Source organism: Drosophila grimshawi, unplaced genomic scaffold, assembly GCF_018153295.1.
Source record: "Drosophila grimshawi isolate 15287-2541.00 unplaced genomic scaffold, ASM1815329v1 contig_311, whole genome shotgun sequence".
In the NCBI taxonomy this organism is placed as follows: Eukaryota; Metazoa; Arthropoda; class Insecta; order Diptera; family Drosophilidae; genus Drosophila; species Drosophila grimshawi.
This window is the reverse complement of record NW_025063098.1, coordinates 24,506,460-24,522,980: the sequence shown is the minus strand read 5'-3', so window position 1 is coordinate 24,522,980 and position 16,521 is coordinate 24,506,460. Positions and strand designations below refer to the sequence as shown.

General features: G+C 40.6%; 1 protein-coding gene across 4 annotated transcripts in view; it reads right to left on the bottom strand.

Moving 5' to 3' along the window:
* LOC6568094 (maternal protein pumilio) overlaps nt 1-16,521 on the bottom strand; it is a 106,126-nt gene that overhangs the window by 32,884 nt on the left and 56,721 nt on the right. For 2 of the 4 annotated variants that reach the window (XM_032740791.2, XM_032740792.2), the window contains one exon: nt 332-373. The exons of the other annotated variants lie outside the window; for them this stretch is intronic. In XM_032740791.2, coding sequence (XP_032596682.1) covers nt 332-373 — 42 coding nt within the window. The remainder of the gene's footprint in view (nt 1-331; nt 374-16,521) is intronic. 4 annotated transcript variants of the gene reach the window in all.

Below are 16,521 nucleotides of genomic sequence, written 5' to 3'. Positions count from 1 at the left end.
TGACAAATTAACTGCTTTGCGCCGGAAATGTTGTTGCAACGTTCGGCAGGCAGAAACGACAAATTCCCTACACCCTGATGGATCTCCATACCACCCACAAACGTCCTCCCATCCCATGAGCACTCCAACGAACTGAAGCCAACGCCATACAAGCTCTGATTGATTTATGAAGCCAGACAACGATTTGAGAACGATGGCAGAAAAGGTGTTAAACTTGATGCATGAGTGTTAACCAACAAATACTAAAGATTCAATTTAAAAGTTACGCCTTAGTACTAAAATAATTATTAAAATAATGATAATGCAAATGAAAAATAAAAAAGTATCTTACTTGATTCTGACTCAAAGCAAGCGAAAGCACGTCGTCACTTACCTGAAAGAAAGCAAAGAAGACAGAGAAAATTAGATTAAACCATGAAATAAACTATAACTCTTAAATGAATAGTTATAATTAATATTTGTTAGATTAAAATATGTGTAATAAAATCACATTCTGTTTGGAATGCCAATTTATTTTATAGTCCAATGAAACACAGAATGCTAATATGAAACCGCTTACGGATGTGCAGCAAAGTAGAAGTTGCAAACACGAATCTGTAGAGGCAATTCTGGGGAAGTCAGCTTCATAGTCAAACGGAATATAAAATTACAGATGGAGTCAATGTGTCTATAGGAAGGCAAATTTTCTAGTTATTCCAGCAGATCAAAATTCAATATACTCCAAGGATGTCCAATAAACTCTCTCACATTTTGACAAAATGACAAAATGACATTATGTAATGTGTGGAAACACAAAGTAGCAATAAGAAATTGTAGCTGAGCAGCAGCAGGCGCCCAATATGTACAAGTATTAAGTCGTAAAATGCATGCCACACACACACACACACACACACACACATAAAACTATTGAAATTGCTTTATAACCAGCAGGGTGGGAGTCAGCAGAAGAGGGGGCTGGGGAGGATCACATGCGTAAGCACTGAGCGCTATAATTTCGAGGCTAATGCCATGCCACAAAAGCTGTTACTTAAATACTATGGCAGGGGACAGTGTGCCGTGTGCCGGAGGGAGGAAGTCAGTGACCTTGAGCTTACGCTAACTGAAATTACAGTCGAAATTAAGTTTGACACATGTCATACAGTGCACACAGAGGGAAAATGTGAGCAGACAAGAGCTCTTAGTGGCCACACACCTGGAACAGAGTGCACGGCAGAGATAGGATCAAGAACGGATTGGGGGGGTGTAGGGAGCGAGATCCCGTTGGCTACTGTCGCGGCACGAACTTACATAAAAATCAACAGTTTATGGCCAACGCGTGTCCTTGAGTGGCAGTATGGCAGGACGACAGACGAGCAGAGGCAGAGGAAAGTGCTGCCCTAACCCAAACCACCCACAATCGTCCAGGTCCCACAGGCTTGGTTGTTAAGGACCTGAAAAAGTTTTCGTCTGGTTTTGCGTTGCAGATCCTCTACCAAATGTCTTGCCATCTATTTGCATTTTCTATTTATTTCTTTATCCCTTTGGCAGGCGAATCGGCGGCACTTGAGTTTGGCAGCCATTAGTGGCACGTCCTTGTCCCTGTCCCTGTCTCTGTCTGTCGCTGTCCCTGTCCATGTCCCTGGCCCTGAATCTATCTCTGTCCCGTTGCACGTTGTTTGTCGTTTTGTCCTCTGCCCGAGTCCTGTCCTGTTTGTATCTTCCACTTTGCCACTCATATTTTATTAAGTAGCAAAGTTGACAGGGGATTCGAGGCCTCACCCCCCCAACCGCCTCCGCTCCACAGCGCTCAAGTATATCCAAGTGGAACTGTCATTTTGCAAAGTAAATATTGGTAATTTTTATTGAGGACTTTGCTTGATTCCCTTCCTTAGCCCGCACACAGGAAAAACGAATACTTTGGCAAATTATAAACATTTAAGGGCACAACAAAAAATAGACAAGAACCTGGATCTGGATCTGGAGTTGAACCCAAATCAAGGCAGAGAGCATTAAGCAATAACCGAAAGTGATTGCAACTAGAAAATTAGAAACACATTTCTTAACTCAAACAGTTTGCAGCTCGTCTTCCATGCCCCTCCCCGTGCCACTCCCACTTTTTGCCCAAATATGTGTGTTACGCAACGCATCGATGGGCCCAAAAATGTTCGAGAATGCAGCAGACCGTAAGCAGACAACATAAGCGTTAACAAGAAGCTTTTGGACGGTTGCTATAACATGATTTGCAAAAGCTGGAGCATCCAAACCAAAACAACCCCTATCCTAAGGGCAAGCTCTGAGTAACCATGGCAAGAGGCACAAATATATATATATATATATATATGGGCAGGTGTTGCACACATACACATGTACAAGTGAATTTGTTACCCGGAAAAAAAATAAATAAAAATTAATAATTGTTGCCTACTTTGGGGTGCACATCACTTAAAAGTTCAAATAACGCTTAAGTGGTTAACAATTAGAGTTTGGCCTCCGGTCATATGTTTAAAGTCGAAATGGCTCTTAATGAAAAGACACCTTTAACAACGAATGCTTTAAAGTGACAAGAGCGCTATAAATCAAACAGAAAGCACAATAGAACTACGTCCCTTTTGTATCATATTTTAGCATGATATTCATAAAGGTTTCAAGTGCTTTCGGCACACATCATTTAACTTGGCCGGGGCGGGACGACCTCAGAAGAGCAAAAAAAAACCTGTACAAACAGCTGCCTTTCAATTTCAATCAGCACACAATTCAACGCTAATAGCTTTTCCCAGTTACGAAAGGAGCACAAGTACTGGAGGTACTGGAGGAGGTGAATGAATGGAGGTTTTTGCTATTTACTTTTCGCACAAATTGTTATAAAATATTTAAAAATCATGCTTCAGGCCCTGAGCCGCAACGAACCTTAAAAACGAGCATCAAGAGTCGAGTCAAGGAAATCTTTCTTTATTTTTTTTTTTTTTTTGGCGAAAAAAAAGTCATAAAATGTAAAGATTTCCAGGCACGCAGCACTTCAACGGCTTCCGTTTTAGATGGTAGGCCCTTAAATATGCACACAGAGCTTCAATTTTGTGCTAGTGTATGTTTTGTATGTATGTGTGTGTGTGTGTGTGTGTGTGAGACCCTCTAGAGAATTGAGGCCCATAACTATGTACGTATATGCATATATATAGTCTCTACATAGTCAACTTTGCCATACGCATGAATACTTAAAATGCAGTGAAAATAAATTACACAAAATATTCTTTTCAATTTCATTTCTTTGCCTACATTTGCATTGCATATTTTATATTGTTGTTTAATATATAATACCAGACACATGCAGATATTAAAGATTGACATGTGAGTCCTGTGTCTTTATATTTGAGTTTTGTGACCATTTTTGGATGGCAGCTTAAATTTACAACTGTTCATTCATTTCATGGAAATCATTCCGAAACGATATAAAGCAAAAAGAGTCTCCAAATATTCATGCACCTAAGACAAGGTATCCATTCGATTCCAACAATATTTGAAGTATTTTATATGTTTCATTATCAAGTAATTAAAATGGAACTTTTATTTATTGTAATAATCCAAACGAATACCATATGCAAAGATATCCAAATAATATTAAGGTATATGGCATTAGCCAATTGTGTAAACCAATTTACATAAAACACAGAGTTAATAAACGTGTCACGTTCTCATCAGCATCATTTAACATTTTGAAATAGGACAAATTAAGCATAATCATCCATCAATTTGGGGATCATGACACGTTTGGCTTAACTTATTCATGAATTGTGTAAATTTTCATTGTTTCTTGTCGTATCACATTTTTGACGCATTGTAACAAAACAATAAAAAACAAATCAAATAAAGCTCAAAATTCCAAATACGTTGTTTGGTTTTTTGTTTGGATAGGGCTGGATCTGAGGCACGTCCCAGTCATTTTACTGCGATTAGCAGGCCCAAAAATTGGCATTTCACTTTAATAAATCGCCCAACAATCTTCTGGGAAAGCGTTTTCAATTCGCAGTAAAATGACGACAAGCCAAAGCACCGGAAGACATCAACAAAAAAAGTCGCCGCCAAAAGCAGCCATTTAATTTTTTTTTTTGACAAGTGGAAAATCAGCTTCCGGGCGTGTATTTATGCTGCTCTCTCTATGCCGGCAGGGCAGATCTGCGTGGAACAACCTGAGCAAAGTCTGCAGTTGAAACAAATTTAATTTTCTACTTTTTGGCGGCTGCCAGACAAATAGAAACAAGCCGCAAAAGCCACCAAGAGACGCCTGCGGCTGACACAAGTGCGACGGCTGCTTCCTTTTTAAAATGTTTTTTAGCTGGCTTCAGTCTGCCAGGTTATTTTTTTTTTCTTTTTTTTTGGGCACACAAAAATAGTAAAAACTTTTGGATAATTACATTTGTCGGCGACGGCGGTTGTTGCTTTGGCAGCTAAGTCAAAACAAACAACAACAACGAATCACCCGAAACCCAGAAAAACCTAAAATGGTTTTCGGTCTGACGAAGTTGAAATACCCTAGTAGAAATAGTAAATTAAATAAATACATCTGTAAATTAAATAAGAGCTCAACTTAAAAGATTTTAATTATACACCAGTTAAAGGACAAAAATTAATGTTAAATTAAAGTGCCCATTTAAAGGAGGGTACACAAGGACGATACTTGTACTATATCAATATCTTCTTTTCAGGCTTTTTCTTTTTTGTTATTTGGCTGTCTGCGCTTTATGATTTTCTTCGACCTCTCCTTTAAAATATACTGTTTGGGAGGGATGGATTCGCCAACTTCTGGTGCTGACTCTAAGCTAATTTCGTGGTTGGCGCTACTGGGCGTCCGAAAGTATGTAAATGCTATGAGAACTTCTTTTGATGTCCTTTTTAATCATTTGGTGGGATGGCAAGTGGCTCGCAGTTGGGGAACGACGAGGGTAGAAAATGGGGCATTTTTATTGTGACTGAGCGCACAATCAATCGAGCGGCCATTTTGTAATATCCGGCTTAAAATGTAATATGCGAAATGTTGATTGAAATGCAAAGAATCGATCATAGAACATAGAACAGAAAATGAAGAAAAGCCGCCGCCCACATGTTCACAGCTTAATTGTTTTTTGCCATCGGTATGTATGAGCGCGTCCTTAAATCTTTTCTTAAATGTGTGTGGATGTCTGTATAATTGCCATCTGCTTGTAGTTGACAAAAGGCTGCACAGCAGAGCAGAGCACAGCACAGCACAGCAGACAAAAGGATGAGGAGTTGTGCCACATGCCGTCTGCGAGTGACAGCTAAGGAAAAAGTGAATTATAGGAACGAGAATAGATTGAGATAGAAAGAGAATGAAGAACGGCAGGACAGTTACCACCTGAAGAGATAGTTGGAAGGAGCTAAGCAAATGGTGCCGAGGACAATTAAACTTTTAAGCAGCCAACGACCCGAAGGCGAAGCAGAGCGACAAATTATGAAAATGCATGTAAATGAAAATAAATATGAGAATTCAAAGCTGATAACCAGTTGCCAGTAGCCAGTTGCCGACACATGCCACAAATGGAGCGCCACACAGTGCCACACACACACACACACACACACACACACACAGGACTCCAAGCAAAATACTCACAATAGCGACAACAATAGAGGGCGAAAAGAGTAAAAGAGTGCAAGGTGGGGAGAGAAAAGATGTTGCAGACTATTATCATTGTTGGCAGCAGCCGCAACAGTTCACATGCCTCATTTTCAACGGTCAAAAGGAAGCAGGATATACAGGATATATATTGTAGCAGCAGGATATGCCACAGCACTTTTTTATGTTCTGCGTCTTTTGGACCAACTGCGTTCGTCGCTTTTCTATACACACACACACACATTGAATGCGAAAGAGTGTGTGAGCGAAAGAGAAAGAGAGAGAGGGAGGGAGAGAGAGGCACTAACACACGTATAAATCTCCTCTGCATGAATGAAATATGGCAAATGTCATTTAACATGACAACTTGATGATAATAATAACAATAACAACAATGGGATACCAAAAATGTTCCTTAGAGCCAGCGTCACAGCCAACCCCTTTGTTCCCAGTGATTGGGAGGGTAAGGCATGCGACAAGGAGCAGACAGAAAAGGTGAAACGACAATAAACTGAGGGTAAGAAAGGAATCGCCAAGTCCACTGCAAATATGAAATGACGAAAGCTTGCAAACCCAAGATTGAATATAAAAGATAAACGGTGCGCAAATACCACTGATTAGATGAAAGTCAAGATTGGGTGGTCTTTATAGTGGTTACAAAATAATACAATATGGAGATCAAAGCCTAGATTACCAAGTCGTGAGCTGTATATGTGATATATAAATGATATGTATATCCATCCAAAAAGATCAAAGATCAAGAAACGAAAGCTTGAAGTAGCTGCAACCAAAAAATATGCTTAACATATGGAATCCTTTCAGAACTTAAGTGGTTTACTAAACCAAATTTGCCTAGAACGATGAATAGTTCTTTAAATCGTTCAAAAGAAAGTGCATAATACTGGAAAAATAGGCTAAAGTAAATTAACTATATCAATTAATCCACTTCTCTAACGCTATACCCATCTTAAGCACTTTATAAAGCTCAGAAATCACTGTAAAGGTGATCGGCATTGATATTCGATATCGTTTCAGTTGCCCGTTTCGAACAGGGAAATTCGATTCAAGTTAGAAACGTATGGTTAACGAGCCAACACGTTAACTATTCCAGTTTACAGCCTCGCTGCTGCTGCTGCTGCTGCTGCTGCTTATACAAAATGCCACAAAGCACATTTAGTATAAAGCGAGTCGACCGCAAAGCTATTGAAATGCGTGCAGCAGATGGACATACACCGAGCATATGGAGTCAGAAATTGGAGGGGAGAGGAGAGAGGAGAGAGGAGTGAAACTGCTGCTTTCAGCTGCACACTGATGCCAAATGGAGCACAACCGGAAATGTGGTTACGTAATCTACGTGAGTGATTGAAAGAGATAGCACGAGCTACATGCTCAGGCATACGCAGGCAATCAAAAACCGTAGCATACTTCTTGGCACATTATTATTATCGATCCAATTTGTTATTCAGAAATACGTCGAAATTTTCGTGATACGTACGTGCATGAAAATTGACAGCCAAATGGAAATTGCAACGGTGAAAATTTTACATATTGTTTTATATGAATATTTATAGATATGCGCAATTCAATTAAAATAAAAAAATAACAAATAAAAAATATGAAATCCAAATCAAAACTGTTATAAACAAAAGCATTTCAAACTTTTACTATGGGTGGGATCTGGGGATAAAGGGGAGAAAAATGAGTGTGTATGTGTGAGCGAGAGAGAGAGAGAGAGAGATAAAGAGCATAGGCGTGGAAGAGTAGTAAGGTATAAGCACAGAGGAACTCAACAAGGAACAAACAACAATTCAACATCCGCTGCAAAAAACCGCAATGAAATTTCCGGAAGTTGTGCATAAAATGGGCTATGCATACGGAAATCATCAACTCAATGGCTGAGCACGAATCATAGAGCAGGAAGAAGATGAATGGGGAAAATGGGGACGAAGTGGTGGCGATAGAGTACGATGGCCATGGGAGTATTGCTGACCAAAAGCAACAATGGAATGACGCCAAATGAAATGCCAAAAACAATGCAAACGGCTGCCAACTTCCGGCGAGCGCAGAATGCACAACTCAATGATGAGGATAAACCAAAATAGGGTCTGAGAATGAGAATGAAAATGATGATGATGTTGGTGATGGTGATGGTGATGGTGATGATGTTCATAATAATGCAGATGATTGAGAGAAGGAGAAGGCTGCTGCTGATGATGACCTTCAGTGTATGTTTGGACGGTGGTTGCTGCTCAGTTGACCAGAAAGGCGCTGCAGGCTGCGAGAGTCCTTGTCAGGGTCGCTTCTGCTGCTCATCTCCCATTTTAAAGGTGGGCGTCGGGTTTGTCAGTGGCTTGGGTTGGGTTTTTTGGTTTGTGCTTTTATTGTTTCACAATTCACAGAGAAATCGCATGGCTGGGCTTGGTTCATGACTCATTTGATTTCAATGGCCACAACTGTTCATTTGGAAGCGAAAGTAGCCAACAATCGAACAATGGAAACAAACGGCAGACAAACGATGCGACCAGTTTAAACGTACAATTTATTGATGAATGCGTATGAAATTGTAAGAAAATGTATTAAAAGAGAAGTATTAAAAGCAGCTGTGCAGCAGAGTTGAGATTATTGTGGTTTTATACTGGTTTTAAAACTCTTTCGCTATTTTGTCCCACTGTGCTCTGATATTTATTATTTATGCTGTTAGCTGCTGGCCTAGTCTTAATAATAATAGTAATAAATATGCATGTTAAGGGGGTCATTTTCCCCCCAAGTTGACTGCTATCAAAAAGCAAATCACGAAGCCCCCATCCAATGATGAGCATTCAGTTTTAAGCGCTTTACCAGTTGGTTGCGCTGCATTCCACAAATGTTAAGCGCTTTACTCGAGGGGCTGAGGAGAAGCATGAGCCGCTTCTGCAGCGGAAGTTCTGGGCAACTGGGCAGCTTACCGAATGATTCTAGTGCACAGTTTGCAATCGAAACTACGGATAGAGACATACAGAGAGAGAGAGAGAGAGAGAGAGAGAGAGAGAGAGAGAGAGAGAGAGAGAAGGGAGACAGTTGCTGTGGATTAGGATTGACGTATTGTTATACTGGAATGCTGGTTGGCTCAAGGACTGAGGAACGGATGATGGAAAGGATGACAGACAATGGGGCCACAACAGGACATGGCACATAAATGTTTAATAACTCGAGCAGAAAATTAATTTTTATGTAAAACATTCTGTAAGGACAAAAGACGTACTCCGCAAAACATATTTTACATAATTCTCTCACAAAGTTCAAACTTGATAAACAATTTCATTTGAAGCAGATGCTTAACAGCAGCAACAGCAACAGCAACAACAACAAACAATAAACAAAAGCAGCACAAAACAACAAAGTGTAATAAAAGGAATTTCGCTTTCATGTTTCACGCCGCTGGGGACGTTGCCTCGTTTTTCTTGCTTTGCGCCTTCAACGCAAAAACTTTGCTGCCACTTTACAAATACACACGCACACACACACACACACACACATCCAATCCACCCACACACATAGCTCAAGATACAAGCACGCACACACACATGCAGAGAAGGTATACATAAACATGGCACAACAAAGATGCGTTGTCGTATAACCTGAAGCCAACGCGCAGCCCTCCAAAGTATGCAATGATTTTTTCATATACTCTTTACAAGAAAGTCAAGGAAGGCATTTAAGTTAAGCCAATCAATACGCTGTCCCGCAAGGAAAACATTATGGGACATATTACATGATTCCTTCGGAGCTTTCGAAGAAATAGCAAGAAGAATGTATATAAATTAATATGATTTATTTTGGCTAGTAAATGACAACAGTTGAAATTGGTCTGAGTGATCTGAGTGTACTGGTGTATTGTGGTATGTTGGGTGTCTTTCAAACATTTAAAGTCTCATAGTTGATATGCCCCATTTTCAAAACTTCTCAGTTTCGTTTTTTATTGCTTTCTGGTGAGTTTGGCTTCATTTTGGCCAGGACGATGTTTAGAGGCGTTTAGCAGCGCGTTTAGTTTGCTGTTGGCAGCAACGATGCAGCTTTTGTTTAAATTTCAATCAAAAACAATTTTCAAAGCTGCTTACGAGCAGCGTTAGACCGAAGCGTAGCCAGAGAGAGAGAGAGAGAGAGGGGATGGGAGGAGCGATAGCGGAAGGTAGAGACAGCAATTGAAGCATGTTGAATGCCTAAGGGGGCAAATGTGACGCCAGCTCTAAACGCATAAGGTTCGCAGCCAGACTGCAACAAGTTAGCATTGTAGAGGGTGAACTTTTCCGCATGGAGCGAAGCAGAAATAGAGAAAAAGGCAGAGAAAGAGAAGGAGAAGGGAAAAGAGAAGGAGCGTGGGGTGAGCGGAAAGAGTGGGCAAATGCACAGCACAAAATTGCCGCTGGTGTGTCAACAACAGCAACAACTATACGAAGAAAAGCCACCACACGCCCACTGCAATTCACTTTCCCCTATGAAAGGGAGGCAGGAAAGAGGCAAATGGGCTGGGTGTAAGAATAGAGAAACAGCCACCGAGTCTTGTGTTTAACTACAATTTGCCCCTGGGCACACACACATTCTCAGCTGGTAGAGAACGAAAATGCAACATGGTGCAAAGTTTTTTACATAATTAGAAATATGAAGCAGCAGCAGCAGCAGCAGCAGCAGCAGCAGCAACAGCAGCAGCAGCCTCAAAATGAAGTTGGAAGGGCAAGAAAAGTCAGTGGCATGAATATAGGGACGTCGTCTTTAATAGTGATTTGTTTTTAGGGTTCATTTGCCTCTGCCATGTTGAAAGTTGCTCAGCTGTTGCTGTTGCTGTTGTTGTAGCTGAAGCATGAAGTGCAGTGTAAATGTCTTGACTTTTTGTGTTTGTTGAGCCCTTAAGCGGCCTCACACAAGAGCAACTCAACTCATAGACGTGTGTGTCTGTTTGCAAGTGAGGAATAGTGGCAGTGGATGGGTGGATGGGCGGTTAGTAGTCAAGTTACGTTTTTGTGTTCCCTACGTGCTTGGCCATTAATAAAATGTTCACCGTGTTCGCATGTGTGTTGTTTATGCACAAATTTTATATTTTTGACCCTAAATGTTGCACACTCGCAAACACATAAACAAGTGCACATATAACACACAGGGACAAAAATGTATTCGACACACACTAGTAAAAAGCAACCCATTTACAAAGTGCTCTCCATTTTTAATTAATTAAGAGTTTCGCCTAAAAGCTGGCAACAAAATATGTAAAATTCAAGTTGTCTAAAAGCAACAGTTTCGACAGTTATGCTCTTTGTACAAGCAAATTCAATTACAAATTAAGCACATATAATTTATTATATGCAAGAAATTAAATTCACAATATAAAATATACAAGTGAATGGAATAAATATCGACAAACTTTTGAGACGAAGAACTTTTGCAAGAACGAATATACAAGAAAATATAATGCATACATTAATTTTGCTAAAGACCGTCTGTAAAAGTTAAGAGGCTCGTTTTGGTTGCTGATAAATCATGCTTGTTCAGTTTTATTGCTTTATTATTATGCTCAAAAGTAGAATTATTGTTCAATTATCTGCTTGCCAAGCTGTTTAAAACCAACATTGTGTTCTTTTTCACTGTAGGCCAATTTGGGTTTTCATTGAAAAGGCAAACATTAAAGCTACCCCACAAACACATAATAACGGAGGCGCACGCAAAAATAAATTAGCTATAAAATCCAAGCAGTTAAAAGCCTACCTCAGGGCCCACTTTTCTATGGAAACTCTCCCCCCTCCCCCAAAGAAACTTCACCCGCAGAGCCGACCGTCGCCCGTCGCCCGCAGCAAACTTTTTACTAATTGCGTAATAATCTCATTACATTTACAAATACATTTACAACAGCATTTATACCTGCCCCAAGGCCAAAGAAGTCGCTGGAGCGGAGATGAGGAGGGCAAAAAAAAACATCAACAGCAACAACAACAAGAATAAACTAAAACCCGAATCGAAACGAAGACGCAGACAGCAGTCAGTCAGGATGAACAAAACACAGGAACAAGACTGCCGCCCGGAAGCGCTGATAAATGATAGCCATCACCCCACCAACCCACCAGCAAACCCAAAAATTCTTACTCCAGTGCACCTCCCTCCCTTGCCCGACGCCGCATCGTCAAAGTTGGGCGTGTAAATAAATCTAAACATTAGTCGAGGAAGAAGCTGCCTCTCTCTCTCTCTCTCCCTCTCTCTCTCTGTGAGATCTCAGACAATGACAAAAGGCACTAAAAACTGTCAAAATTGCGTCAGCTTATGAATATGAAATACTCAGACGGCAAATTAAAGCATGACAAAAGTTTTGCAAAGCCGAATCCTTGTAAAACCACTACCCACCCAACCAACCCCCAACTCCCAACCACCAACCATTCAACTACCCAACAATCTCAACCTGACAACGAAACGCATATCATCCCAAGATCCTTCTTTGGCTTTCATAATGAGTAAAATGTCACAAGTTGACGCAAGTAAATATTTAAATGTCAGATTTCTATATGACAAAAAACAGACACACTGCCCCCAACCACAATACGAAAACCAACCGCTCTATGAAATCCTCAAAACAGTAGAGCCGCTGAACAAGCCCCCAGACAAGAGCAAAATATGTCTCATAATTTTGGCTGCTGAACAAATTCATTCTAAAACTGATGACATTCCAGCGACTGCCTGTCATTCCTCTCGATTTGCTTGCCCCTCGCCTCATCCACTCACCTCGAGCGCTCTTTCTCTCTATTTCTTTGTTCAGTGGAGGCCCAAAGATATGCGGGCTTCAAGTTAAAGGAACATTTTGAGCATTGACTCTGCATGTGGGTGAAGACGGGGCATGGGCAGGGGGCAGGGGTCAGGGGTCGGGTCGTACTTTACACACCCGTCTCTCATCTATCAAAAACTCCTACTTTTTCACTTATATAGGACTTTCGTATTCTTTTGCTCTTGCTTTCATTCACTCTCCCTATCTCTCTCATTCACTCTCTCTCTCTCTGTCTGTCGCTCTGTCATGTATGCATGCAAAATATGCTCGACCGCCGTTTGACATTTACAAATGACAAACATTTGACAAACAAAATGTCCTTTTGTCTGCGCATCCTGCGAGTGTGACAGCAGCATTGTCACAAGCGTTTAATGTGGGCGCTACGACTCTGCTTACTGTGTGAAGTTTCGGGGGGGTCGGAGAGGATTGTAGGCATGGCATATTTTATGTAGACCCGCAGCAAGTTGCAGCTTGTTATTACCTTAGGATGAGTCGAACAACAACAACAACAGCAATTAAAATTCGAGAAACTTTACAACTTTAACAGAGAACTTGAAAGGTTAATTTAAATCTTTAGCAATTTTGAGCAAATAAAGACCAAGCTTGTAACAAGGTATATAAAAAACTTGTGGGCATTATCAAGAAAATTGATTTACATAGCAGTCCCAAAGTGTTCTTAAAACGTTTTATTATCCCAGTTGAATGCAGACAGTAATGCGTTAGCATATGGTGCAGAAAGATTAAATCATGAGAGAAAAAGATATTTATTGCTGGAGGAAAATGCGCAGTCAGTAAAATGCTTAAGTATGTTGCACTAAAATGACTCTCGCAAGAGAGACAGAGACAGAGATAGAGACAGAGAGACAGAGAGAGAGAGAGAGAGAGAGAGAGAGAAACTGAGAGCAGTAAAACTGTGGAACATATAACGGATTTGTAGTCAGTTCTCGTTTCACAATGCTAGCTATGATAGACAAACGAAATTCACTGCGATATTTGTTAGCCAGGTGAACATAACTTGGCAGTAGAGGCTTCTTCTCCGGCACTGTTTACGGGCATTAACTGTAGTTAGTTCCTGTACAGCGTACTGCGTATAGGGAATAACATCAACAACAATTCTGTACTGAAACTGTACATAATACACCTGACCAGGCCCAATGCCAGCAAGGCGGAGAGTCATTACTTTTAATAAAGTCTACGGAAACTAGACTGCTGCCTGCTGCTTCTGTGCCTATTGTGGCCAGTGTCCTGTGCGTATATCCTGGGTGTGGTCAGCACACCTACGCAGATAGACAATTCGATGGTGGGGTAGAAGGGGCATGGGGAGGGGGAGGGGGCCAGGCGTCTCTATGTTTACAGACGGGCCCCAAAAGTGCTTGCACTCTGGACTGTCTGTCTGTATTCCATTTTTTTTTTGGACGGCAGAAGCAGGCAGTTTGTTCTGTGTGCGTAAATATTTGGCTTTAATAGAATTAGATGATGAAGAAGCGAATACTGGCCAAAAAAGAAGAGAGGCAACAAAGTTATTTACCACCCTCGCCCAGACTTGAGAGGGCGTTGCTTGGCGTGGGCCTACACTTAAATTAATAAAGTAAATAATAAGCATTACGTGAGGGACTCAGGACAAGGTACAGCTGCGCCAGGTGCCGGACTTGGCCGCGTTGAAAGTGAATTAAACGCCATTTATGGAGCTTAGCAAAAAGAGAAAAAAAAAAACAACAAAAAAACAGACAAAAAAACGTTTTAGCATCGTTGTCCATTTTTCTATGGAAGCAAAGCAGCTTTTAAATAAATTTTTTTTTGCGCTCATGTTTCACTTTTTTCTCATCTACGCTTTATTGATTAATTTATGGTCCTGGACACAGGACTAAGGACTTGGAGAGCTGTTGGTTACGATATTTTGCGGCTCTGGCCCTTAAGCACATTGCGGCAGTTAGCGCCTAATCCAGCTCAATATGGCTCAGCAGCCAAGGCTGCCCCGCCACCAGGACGAAGAGCACACCGGCGTCTCCTTCAACTGTAAGCGCATTTGTGGTGGGGCTGGCTTAAGGGCGCTGCAAAAAGCTTTTGATTGAATTGGAAAATGAGAAGGAAAATAATTATGCGGCTGCTGTCAAGTGGCTCTCGCTTTACTTAAATGCGGTCCTTGGATTAGTCGAATACATCTTGCCTAATGTCCTTTTTTGGTCGCAGACCACAAACTTAAAGCTAACTTACGCAATTCTTGTGCCCAAAATAGAAGATATCTTCTTCAGTGCGACTTGAACTTACCTAGAATGAAAATCAAAAAACACAATGCAAATTAAATTTAAATTTAAATTAATTTCAACAGCAACATGAATTTGCAAAATGAGACAAGTGACAAGATAAATCCAAGCAGACCAGAGTGTGTGTAGCAGAGAGAGAGATAGAGAGAGAGAGAGAGAGAGAGAGAGAGAGAGAGAGAGAGAAAGAGAGAGAGAGAGAGAGGAGGATAGACGACGTTGTCATCTTGTCAAAATCTTTGCATTAAATTGGCTTTTCTTTGCCTAATTTTAGAGGCCTACTTAAAAATCCATTAAAAATTTGCATGAATCCATAAAAAAAAGACCAGCAAATGAGCAAAGAATTGAAAGAGTTGCGTAACGAACTTAGAATACCCTAAAAATATAAATATAAGGTAGAAAGACGAGATTGTTATTATAGTTTAGAAATAATACATCTATGGATACATGTATTGAATATATTGTAAACAAATTTAATAATATATAATATTATGGAATTTTTAATCCATTTAAAAGATTTCGGCCAGTTATTTAAAAAAAAATCAAAGTGAATTGATAACGTCTCCTCAATAGTTAGGCTACTTACAAATTTAAATTAGAATAAATAAATTATATTTATGTATTTACATAACAAGTTTCATTTGCTACACAAATCTTCCGAAAGTTTTGTTGAGCATAGCATGAACAAGACAAATAATTGACAATCATTTAAAGTGTAAACATGAATTCGGTTCTGCTCTTTGGCTACCATTTCTGTTCAACTCATGAAATTGACAAGAAGCTGTCATTAATTTGCATCAAATCAATTTCCCTTTGACAGCTGCCTATCCGAGAGCCTTGCCAGGGCTGGCCTCGCCTGTCTTGGCCTGTTTTGTTGTGTTTGTGTTGTCTTGGCCTAGGCGGAGGCGACATAAAAATGCAAATTTTGCCGATGGCTTTAAAAAGGACATGGCCAAAAAGGGAAGGAAGGAAGCAGAGTGAACGCAGTCAGGCAAAAGAAACTCAACTGCCAGCTTGACACGAGAGACGTTCGCATATGTGACATGGCAACAAAAATTGCTAAAATATTATTACAAGTAATAGGCACAAGGAGCAACAACATTTTGTGGCAGCTCCAGATGGATTGGGGGGAGTAATGGATGGGGGGCATGACGACAAAAGGGTGTTGAAATTGATGCCAGTGGTTGGCAGCTGACGGAAGATGATGACGATGATGGGGGATGATGGAGGGGATGATGTCGATGATGCCTGGCTATATCAATAGGCATATCAATACTGTCGCCACACACAAACACACACGCTACCCCGAACAGCTCCCGACACCCATTCGGCTGCGGTTAGACGTGCCCAAAATACATTAAAAGTTAGGCAGCAAGCAAGGCAGAAAGAGGGGAAAGAGAAAAAAAAACTCTTCAGGGCATTTTCTATACAAACAAATTGCTGCGTACGCGACTTGAAAGCCAAAAATTGATTGATGTTACTTTGCGTAGTCTTTTCGAAGTCTGCTTTTAGGCCATGCCAGCAAGAGAGTGAGATTAGGAGAGAGTGAGAGTGTAAGCGAGAGGCAGAGAGAGAGAGAGAGAGATCGCATATAACTTGGTACTAATGCGATTTTGAGTGCTCATTGTTGGCCATTATACACATATTGAGTGCGGCAGAAAAAGCCAAGCTTTTGGTAGCATTGGCGTTTCGGATGTTTTGGCTGTTTTATGGCCCAACGCCTTGAGAAATGCGCATTTAATTGAGTGTATATAGGGGAGTGTAGAGGGGGTGGTTTTGCTTGGGATAATTGAATGACTGTCAACACTTTAATTAGAGCGTAAAAAATTGCAAACGAAATGGCATAATTGCAATTGCGACACAGAATTGTGCAG